At 61.2% G+C, this 10,571-nt stretch overlaps 1 protein-coding gene across 1 annotated transcript in view; it reads left to right on the forward strand.

Annotated features, from left to right (window-relative positions):
* Positions 1–8,626, forward strand: part of RTN4R (reticulon 4 receptor) — a 28,964-nt gene extending 20,338 nt beyond the window's left edge. Inside the window, exon 2 of the mRNA XM_075533684.1 lies at positions 6,958–8,626. Within this exon, the coding sequence (XP_075389799.1) occupies positions 6,958–8,348 (1,391 nt within the window). The 3' untranslated portion in view covers positions 8,349–8,626. The remainder of the gene's footprint in view (positions 1–6,957) is intronic.
* Positions 8,627–10,571: the final 1,945 nt, after the last annotated feature.

Genomic DNA, 10,571 nt, shown 5'->3' on the forward strand with positions numbered 1-10,571 from the left:
CCAGCTCCCAGCAGCCACCCCAAGATGCTCCACTCAGCTCTCCCTGCTCTGCTGTGGCCTGCTCTCAGGCCCCAATAGCCAGGAGAGCCATGGAGTAAGTTTTCACTGTGAGCCCGAGGATGCGTCCCTATTGTGTGTGCCTGAGGATGAACTCCTCTTCTGTGTGACGCACATGTGCTCCTAGAGGGAAAACTCCAAGTGTGTGTCCAAGCTGGTGTTTCTAGTGTATATGCCCAAGTATGTGCTCCTGTGTGCGTCCCATTGGGTGTTCCTACTGTGTGCGTCCCATTGGGTGTTCCTATTGTGTACTCCAAGTGTGCACTCCTACTAGTGCCCAGTGAATGCTTCTACTACATGTGGCCTGAGTGTGCACTCCTACTCCGTCCACGCCAAGTGTGTGCCCCGGTGGGCACTCCTATTGCGTGAGCCCCAGTGTGCGCTCCTGCAATGTGCCCCAGTGGATGTTTCTCCATGTGCCCTGAGTGTGCACTCCTGGAAGAGTCCTCAGTGGGCTCTCCTACTGTAGGCCCAGTATGCACTCCTGTGAGTACACAGTGTGCACTCCTACTGTGTGCACTCATCCACTTGCCTGCCCTACTTAGGGCTCTGTTCTGGGCCCCACAGTGACTGGGCAGCTAGCTCTGTGCAGGAAGCCAACCAGGCACCACAAGTTTAGCACAGGGCTGAGGGCAAGGTGGTAGCAGTGGGGGTGGGTATGGGCCTGGAGGGGAGTTCTGCCAGGTGAGGCACCCTCTGTGCTGGGCAAGGCCTGATGAAGGGCAGGATGACCACAGTCAGCAGTGTCTGGAGGATGGGCCCAAGGAATTGATGGGATTGACATGGGTGGGCAGCAGGCAGCATGTAAGTGTGCAGGCCTGGGCACAGGTGGTACCCTTTTTCCCATGATTCCCCAGCACAGGACCATATCAACCACTGGCCAGTTTCTCATTAGCCTTTACAGGGACTGGAGCCCGTGCTCCCCATCAGATTAGATTAGCTGTGGGACCACAAGGAGTGAGTTGTGAAGACAGAATTCTCGAAACTAGGCATCATGAGTGTGCCGGCCGCTGGTAGCAGAGGGAGGGGTGGTTGCTCCTGGAGGGGGCAGGGGAGGGGATGCTGCACCCCAGTCAATCTCTAGCACTGGGGGCGCGGGGCTCACACTGGGTGTCCTGGAGCTGGCAATGGTGTCACCAGCCCCCTCAGGCCTGAGGGTGGGGAGTGTGAGTCTATGATGGGCGGGTTCCGGGAATCCTTCAGGCTGGCAGCCTGGCCTTGTCTGAGGAAGGGTTCTTGAGGCTCAGACACTCACCTTGGATGTGACCTGACTCCCCCCCCCCTCCCCGGTTCCTAAGTGTCCCCGGCTAGGGTCTACACCATGGTCTCGTATCTGCTGTGTCCAACACTGGCCGGCGGGAAGGAGTGAGCACCTTTGGGGGTGGGGGTGAGTCTGCTCCTAAGCTTCACCCTGTCATACCTCCCACCCCCCTATCTCTTGACCAGCAAAGGGCCCCGGGGGGAGCCCTTCCAGGGTCATTGCACAGGCTAGAGTTCAACCAGGCTCAGGATGATGGCGATGAATGAAGTGGGCATAAGAGGCCCTCCTATAAAGATCCCGTTGTGGAAACCCACCGGGGCATTTCTGCTGTCCGCTACAGGGTGCGTGGAGTGCAGACTCACTCAATGATCGTGACTTTGGTTCGCTTTTGTTTTTTTAAGAGAGCCTTAAGGAGGAAAGCCCAGTGGCACAGTGGACTGAGCACTTGGCTGCTCAACAGGAGGTCGATGGTTCAAGCCCACCAGCTGCTCTGCTGGAGAAAATTGAGTCGTTCCCGTAAAGATGGACAGCCGTAGAAACCCTAGAGAGTAGTTCTCTTTCGTCCTCCAGGGCTGCTGTGAACTGGAATGGACTCGATGGCCGTGGGTTATTTGGGTCCGAGGGGGCTTTAACTCGTTATTTGGGTCCGAGGGGGCTTTAACTCAGGTCCCTGGGCCTGTGTGCTTGTAAAATGGGAGGTCTGAGGGCGTGAGCTATGGTTTCCTTTCCCCACCCAACCTCATTTCCTCTCCGATAAAAATGGGTAGATAAACTTGGCCCCTTCGGAGTCGTCTCACACGAAATAACTTGAGCCGTACCAAACCTACAGCGCTCGAGTTGATTCCGACTCACTGTGACCCCCAGCTAGGGTTTCCAAGGCTGCAAAGCCGTACAGGAGCCGACGGCCTCCTCTCCCGCAGAGGCTGGTGGGTTCCACGCTCCCTGTGCTTGGCAGTCCAAGTCTAACCCACAGTGCCACTGGCCCACAAACTTAACTCTTAGGGAAGCACAGTGGACTGAGGGACCCCACCTTGGACCTGACCTGCTCACCTCAGGCCCTTGGGTGTCCTCTTGCCGAGGGTGTAAGCCAGCAGTCCAGACGAGGGGGGCATAAAGTGGAGGCAGCATGACCCTGCCCCCACCTCCCACAGTGCAATCCGGAGTGGACCTGGGCCTCAGTCTCCCCACTACCCAGCCACCCCAGGCCCCGCCCAGCCCCCTCCCACCATGGCGGGTGATCTTGCCCAAAATAGCCATATTCCCCCTGCCGTTGAGTCACTGACTCAGGGTGACACTGTAGGACAGGCGAAGACGATTCCCCAGGGCTTGTGAGGCTGTCAGTCTTTCTAGGAGCAAATAGCCCCTTCTTCCTTCCTCGCAAGGGCTGACCTGTTCAAACCGCTGACTTTTCTGTTAGCATTCCCCTGGTGCTCTCAGGGCACCACTGGGGCCCTCCCCTGCCCTGCGCAGCCCCGCGAGACTCCAGCCTGCCCGCCCCGCAGCACTGAGAGGTCCCAGGATAGTCATAAGGATCAGGCCTGGAGTAGCCTTGTCTGCCCCAAAGGACAGGTCCAGCCCCACACATTCCTCTGCTCGGTGACCAGACTGTGCGCCTCTCCCTTCTCAGGGCACAAGGACAGGGACAGCAAGGCACAGAAGCCACACCCAGGAGCCCCTGTAAGAGCACCCTGCCCTGCTGGAGCTGTTACTGGCCCTCACCCCCTCCCTCCCCTGCCGCCGACCCTGGCACTGAGGGAGGGGGGAGCACAGGAAGCCCCATGGTGCAGCAGCACCGTCCCTGCACGTGTCTGTGTGCGCAGAGGTGCCCTGCTTGGGACGGGCGGAAGGGAGGGTGGTGGTGTGAGAAGTATGTGAGGATGCGGGGGCCAGACAGATGGACGATGGGAGGGTGGGGGCCAGCAGGAGTGGAGACCAGGGATGGGGGTATGCACGTGGCACTGTGAGGTACCCTGGCCCTTGCAGCATGTGGACAGCACTGCCCCCCACCCCCCGCCCCACCTCCAACTGCCTAAGCTATTTCTGGCTGCCTGTGCTGAGCTGTGGCCTCTTACTCTGCCTTCATAAAGAGACCGGCGACGCGGCTCCACCAGGGCTGCTGTGCGCAATGGCGAGGCCCCGGAGTCTGCCGTGAGCCCAGCTGGGCTGTGGCTGCCCCCAAGCCCCAAGCCCTCAAAGCCTGTTGGCCCCAAATTCTTAGGGGGAAGGTAGGTCGCAACCACTGACTGTGGTTAGCAATCCATCCGATGTCTAACCCACAGCACCACCAGGGCTCCTATGAAATAACATAGCTTGGGAATGACAAACAGACTCGGAACCACGACAGCAGCAGGCGGTCCCGCATGACTGCAGAGAGCCCTACAATCACCAGCCACCCAGATTCGCCTGGTCCCCTCTGGCTGGCACTGCGGCTCTTGCCTGCACACCGGCCCCATAGAGCCCACTATGTAGGTTCCATCGGGGCCTGCCTGGCAGAGTGCCCCCTCCCCGCCTCTAGCTTGCTAATCTGTGCAGTGGGCTGGAGAGGGAAGAGAATGGGGCTGCCTGGCACTGCCTCAGGTTGCCTTAGTGGCCTGCCCCTGTCAATCCCATTGCATGGAGGGAGGTCAGGGTGTTTCCAGGCTGCTACTGACTAGCCAAGCTGAGGAGGGTGTCTGGGGAGAGGGGCCTCAGCACTCCCCTCATGGCTCTCCACCACCTTTGCCCCCAGCCCCTAGCTGGGTGTTCAGCACTTTGCCTGGTCTGTTCCCAGGAGGACAGCACTCAGGCGGGGGGTGGGGGGGCAAGGAGGAAGCCCTGTGGACAGAGGGAGGAGGCAGAGGGGCCACACACCCCTGTGCACCTAAACTGTCCAGAGGGCACTCAGAGCCAAAGGGGTAGCAGGGGATGATGGGAGGAACCTTCCCCCACCCCTCCCCCAACTGCCTGGCCACCACCACTGCTCTCTGGCAGTCCTGCCTCCCAGAGCTGCTGACTTCAGCAGCCTCCTGCCTGTAGCTGCTCCGGCCAGCAGCTGAGGGAGTCCCACCTGGCTGCCCTTCCACCCTCCTCCTCCTCCTCCCTCCCTCTCTTCCTTCCCCACCCGGCCCCCGCTTCCTCTGGTTCCCCTGAATCTTCATCGGCCACTCCACTCTGGGTCCCATGGGCAGACCCAGACCCCAGCTCTGCCCCTTACACCACTCCACTTTGTCTTTCTAGAAATCTTTCTGGGGCCCAAAGATCTGGCACTCTTGCCCCTTGTGGCTGCCTCGGCAGGAGAGGTGGGTGGTGAGGCCTAAGCTAAAGATTGGCTCCCCATTCACCCCTAAAAGCCTGCGACCCTTCCAGGCTGGCCGCAGACCATCCTAGCACTGGATTGTTTGAGCCAGACCTGGGTGGACCCTGTAGTGTGACCCAGCTGGGACAGCCGGACAGCCAAGTGGCCCCCTCTAGGGAGGAGCTGGAGAGAGGGAAAGCACTGGGTGGGCAGCTGGGGGTGGGGGTGGGGCGGAATGCAGACCCTGGTGGCCCACAGCCTGTGACGGCCGCCTGCAGTACTGGCCCCAGAGCCCCTGGCGGGCATGAGAGCCATCCTGCCACGTTGAGTTTGCTGATGTCCCCAGAGATACCCACTGCCCACCCCTTACCATGGTGACCGGGAAGTGGGGTGGGGCGGGGAGGCTACGGGGTACTGAGCTTCCCCCTTGGCTACTGACTCAGGCCATGCAGGGGGCCAGGCCAACTCCTTGCCACCCTCCAGACCCTCACAGAAAGGGGCCAGGCTGGAGAGGACGGAAACGTCAGCAGTGCCCCAAGCCCTGCTAAGGTCAGGTGGGAACCCTGGGGACAGGCCACTGTGGGGCCATGGTCAGAGTGTGACTTTGGTGGATGACATGACTCAGCTGGTGACATGGGACAGTCATATGGTACGGTCCTTGCAATGACAGGTGGCTCAGCCCACCTTTTCCTGAGAGCCATGGCCTCACCCTAGTGTTCTCTGGTGGGCCACAGCTCCCCTGCTCGCCCCAGACCTGCCTGCTCCCCCAGGTCCCGGCGACCGAGGTGCTGTCTGTACAGCAATCACCTCCCGTGACAGCAGGTGAGACAGGAGACAGCGGTGGGGAGCCACTGAAACGAAGCCTGACTCTCCCGGGAGGGGACATGTGTGAAGTGAGAGTGCTTAAATAGAACATCGGGCCAGGCTGCACCTCACCGCCTCCCACTCAAGGCCTGGGTGGGGCAATGTCGCTGGCCTGGGGAGGGGGCCCCAGCTCCCAGGGCCTCCTGGACCAGGCCTGTCTCTCTGCCCCACCCCCTAGGTGACCAATGACTGTTCTGCAGTCCTACAGGACACAAGGCACAGTGGGGTCAGGGCGGGCAGCCTCCGGGGAGGAGGGACTCCGGGGCCCAGGATAGACAAAGTCCAGAGTTGGAGAGGGCGTGATCCTGGGGGGACTGAGTATGGCCGGTTTGGGACAAGCCCCAGCCAAAAAGACCCTGAGTGGCATTGATGGGAAAGGTGGGCAGCAGGAGTGAGAATGCCCCAGAGTCACAGTCGGGTGGGCAGTTGGCTCTGGCTCTCCTCCCTGCTCCTGGCTCCCACACTGACACTTAACCGGGCCCCGTGTCTGAAGAACCCTGCTCTTAGGTGTTAGCTGTCACCGAAGGTGTTGGTGTTGGTGATAGCTCCAGTGCTAGCTGAGAGGCCGGAGCCCTCCCTGGGGATTCACATTTTAATAGACTCCCTCCTGGAGGCAGAGAGAACCATTCAGGTTCAAGGGGAGAGGTGTCTGAAGGTGGGGCTCCGTCTCAGGCCTCGGGGCCCTGCTAGTGGCCGGAGCATGATAGGGAGCCTCAGGAAGGCTTGCCTGCCCAGAGGAGCAGGGCGCCCTGTGTGTCTAGCCCCGCGGTGGAGCTGAAGTGTTGTTACCATTGCCCCATGCCTGGGGTGGAGGGAGGCTGCTCAGGAGTGAGCGCCTTGCGCTAGGAGACAGCCAACCACGCAAGGGGAAGGCTGTCAGAGTGCTCCTTCCTGGAGCAGGAAGTGTTTTATGGGCGGGGCCATCTCATAATCTCAGTCTTTGTTGGGTCCCAGATGCAGCGGGCCTGTTGATGGAACCACCCAGACCCTACTGTTTCCCTGGTGAAAGCCCAGAGTCTCTCCTCCAGCAGCTCCACCCTGCCTCCTGGCAGCAGCCTGCACCTGCGGCCAGCACACTCCCAGATGTTGGCCTGAGAATTGAACGCACAGGGGAGAAGCCAAGGGCAGTGTGGGGACCAATGGGAGTAGCAGTCAGGCCCAGGTCCTCCCTGTTTACTGCAGTCATGAGCTCTTATCCTGGGGAGTGGAGGGGCGGGGGGAGGCTGCAACTGGCCTTGGGGGAGCTGGGCAGACTGCCCCTGGCTTCCAGTGGGGGTGTGTGTGAAAATTACAGGCATGGCTTTCAGAAATGGGGTGTGTGGTGTCCAGCATACATTAGACACAGCAACTTTGACTTGGTGGGTTGAGCAGGAAGCCCCCTGGCCCTAATTCCCATCCATGCTTGCTTTGTCTGGAACCCCAGCCTGCTTCCCCTGAGATGTGACCCCCATGCACCCCATTTCCCAGGGGATTGACCCTCCCCTGTCATCTGTCTCCACAGGGAGTCCACTGCTGGCCTGGTTGCTATGGCTGCAGGCCTGGCGGGTGGCAGCGCCATGCCCGGGTGCCTGCGTGTGCTACAACGAGCCCAAGGTGACCACCAGCTGTCCGCAGCAAGGCCTGCAGGCCCTGCCCCCTGACATCCCGGCCGCCAGCCAGCGCATCTTCCTGCACGGGAACCGCATCGCGCAGGTGCCGGCTGCAGGTTTCCACGCCTGCCGCAACCTCACCATCCTGTGGTTGCACTCCAATGCGCTGGCCCGCATCGATGCCGCCGCCTTTGCTGGCCTGGCCCTCCTGGAGCAGCTGGACCTCAGCGACAACGGTCAGCTGCGCTTTGTGGACTCCACCACCTTCCGTGGCCTGAGCCGCCTGCACACGCTGCACCTGGACCGCTGCGGCCTGCGGGAGCTGGGCCCCGGCCTGTTCCATGGGCTGGTGGCCCTGCAGTACCTCTACCTGCAGGACAACGGGTTGCAGGCGCTGCCCAATGACGCCTTCCGAGACCTGGGCAACCTCACGCACCTCTTTCTGCATGGCAACCAGATCCCCGGCGTGCCCGAGCGGGCCTTCCTTGGCCTGCACAGCCTCGACCGCCTTCTGCTGCACCAGAACCGGGTGGCCCACGTGCACCCACACGCTTTCCGAGACCTGGGCCGTCTCATGACCCTCTACCTGTTCGCCAACAACCTCTCGGCGATGCCAGCTGAGGCCCTGGTGCCTCTGCGTTCCTTGCAGTATCTGCGACTCAATGACAACCCATGGGTGTGCGACTGCCGGGCTCGCCCGCTCTGGGCCTGGCTGCAGCAGTTCCGAGGCTCCTCGTCCGAGGTGCCCTGCAGCCTGCCCCCACATCTGGCCAACCACGACCTCAAACGCCTGGCCGCCAGTGACCTGCAGGGCTGTGCCAGGGCCGCCAGGCCCCTTCACCCCGCCCGGGCCAGTGGGCCCGCTAACGATGAGCTGCTTGGGTTACCCAAGTGCTGCCAGCAGGGCCCCCTGGACAAGGCTTCGGTGCTGGAGGCTGGGAGCCCTGCCTCCCCGGGCAATGCCCTCAAGGGCCGTGTGCCACCAGGGGACAGCCCACCCAGCAATGGCTCCAGCCCGAGACACAGCAATGACTCCCCTTTCGGGACCCTCCCTGGCTCGGCCGAGCCCCCACTAACCGGGCTGCAGCCAGAGGGCTCCGAGCTGCCAGCGTCCCCCACCACAGGCCCGCGCCGGAGGCCAGGTTGTTCCCGCAAAAACCGCACGCGCAGCCAGTGCCGTTTGGGCCAGGCGGCCGTCGGTGGTGGAGATGCAGACGGCTCGGGCACCCTGCCCAGCCTGGCCTACACTCTCGCCCCTCTGGGTCTGGCCCTGGCGCTGTGGACCGTGCTCGGACCCTGCTGACCCAGCCACCCTCCTCAGCCATGAGGCCTTTCTCTGCAACCAGGTGTGTGTGCATACGGACTCCCTTCCACACATTAGCCTGGGCCGGCGCCCCCACCAGCCCGGCCTCATGGCAGGGCAGACCCTTCTCGCCCACTGCCCCCACCCCCATCTCCACCCCATCATGTTTACAGGGTGGCGCAGCGTTTGTTCCAGAGCGCCGCCTCCCGCCCGGATCGCGGAACATAGAAATATGCATTTTATTTTACTTGTGTCAAAATGCTGGACAATGTGGAATAAAGAGCTCTTTTCTTAAGCGGTGGCCTCAGCGGTTGAGGGTACGGGGATGGGGCGGGTGTCGTAGGCAGTGAGAAATCAGCCCCAGCTCCAAGGTACCCTTCTGCAGCTGGGCCGGACTAGGTGGGATGGGGTGGGGTGGTAGCGAGGTGGCCGGTTGGCCAAAGGGAGAACGAGGTGGTTTGAATGGACGGTGACCAGAAGGCCCTGATCCTGGAGGAGGTACGCACCACAGGTATACACCACACGTAGCTACAGCCACACCCACATCCTCTCACCCTGCCTACCCCCAGGCACAGCTCACGTGGGTCTGTGCTCCTGCACCCAAAGTGCGCGTGCAGCACACGTGCACAGCACACCTGTGCCTATGTGCATACAGACAGGAAACAGGTGCGCGCAGGATACAGCCCCCACAGCACACATGCCGGGAGCGTACGTCGTCATTTTGGGTCCTTGGCTGTGAAGAAGGAGCAGGGGTAGTGCAGAGGTTCAAACCCCCCGGCTGCTCCTCAGGAGAAAACAGGCTGACTCCTGATGGAAACTCTGGGGAGCAGTTCAGCTCCATCCGATGGAGTTCCTGGGAGCCAGAACTGGTTTCATGGCAGTGGGTTGGGCGATGCCATAGTTAGGCAGTAGGCTGGTAGCCACAGAGGTGGCTTTTGAGCCCACTCAGTGATGCCACTGAAGAAATGCCTGGCAATCTGATCAAGCAGCATCCACATTCTGCCCATTTTAGAGATAAGAACACAGGGGCCCATGACTGAGTCCCAGCTCCCTTAGCCCCAGGCCTACCACGTAGCAAATGGAGTCCTGGTGGCACAGCAGGTACAACATTGAGCTGTTAACTACAAGATCGGCAGCTCAAACCCCTCAGTCTCACTGTGGTAGAAAGATGAGGCTGTTTGCTCCTATAAAGGGGAGGCAGTTCGCCTCTGCCTTATAGCTCGAGGCCTCTAGCAGAAGAGAAAGGCACCATGTGGCTGCTGGCGGCACCCCCACAGGGCAGGGCCTGGAGGAGGGAGAGCAGGAGGCAGACACAGTTGCAGGAGGATGTGGGGGAGTCGAGCTGGTGGAGCCAGATGGCCTTGGGGGTGGTGGGGGTTCTTGTAGCTGTAGGCAGTGGGGAGGGGAGCAAGGGAGACAGGCTCAATTCGCATGGCATCCCTAAACTCTCCACCGGCCCCTCTGCCTCTGCCCCATCTAAGGGTCTCAAATATGGGAGAGAAGCCTCAGGGCTCAACCTGCAGGCTGCTCCCAACCCCAGGGGACTTAGCAGAGGCCTCAATGGTGGGCCTCACTTGGTGGCTGGCCCTGATCCCCCTCCTCTGCTGTTTCCCAGGCTGGCACTGTGCACATAGATGCCAACATACCTAAATCAGCCTGTCCTCCTTGACCCACGGAGCTGAGGTGAGGTGAATCAAGCAGGCCCCGAACAATTGGAGAAACTACTTGCCTGGGACCCTCTGGGCCCCTGGAGACAAGAGCCAGCTGTGGAGGGTCCCAGACCCTGGGCAGTGTGAGCCATCTGGGCCCTGTGCTTGCAAGCCCCCTGAAGGTCTCCTTGGAGCCCCTGGTCCCTGGGGCTGCCCTGGGGGACACAGAGGTCAGCCAGCCTGAGATGGGGCATTGGGTGGTTGTGGGAAACACAGGCAAGGGTCTCTTTATCCATGTTTCTCCCAAGTATCTCTCTGCATAATTGAACTGACAAGCACACACCCAGATTCAGGGCACAGGGATTCAAGCTGAGGCTGGGGGGGGGGGGGGGTTCCAAATGGCCCTGCCACCACCAGCTGGGGCAAGGACTTAGGGATAGAGAAGTAGCCCTGGGCAGCACATATCAATAGTGCGTGCTTGGCAAGGCTACCTAGACCCCTTGGGGACTCTTCTCCCCATGCCCTCTCACAGCCCTACCTCCCTGGGCACACACTCCTGGTATCCCTCAGGGCT

The sequence above is a fragment of the Tenrec ecaudatus genome, chromosome 16 (genome assembly GCF_050624435.1).
Source record: "Tenrec ecaudatus isolate mTenEca1 chromosome 16, mTenEca1.hap1, whole genome shotgun sequence".
NCBI lineage: Eukaryota > Metazoa > Chordata > Mammalia > Afrosoricida > Tenrecidae > Tenrec > Tenrec ecaudatus.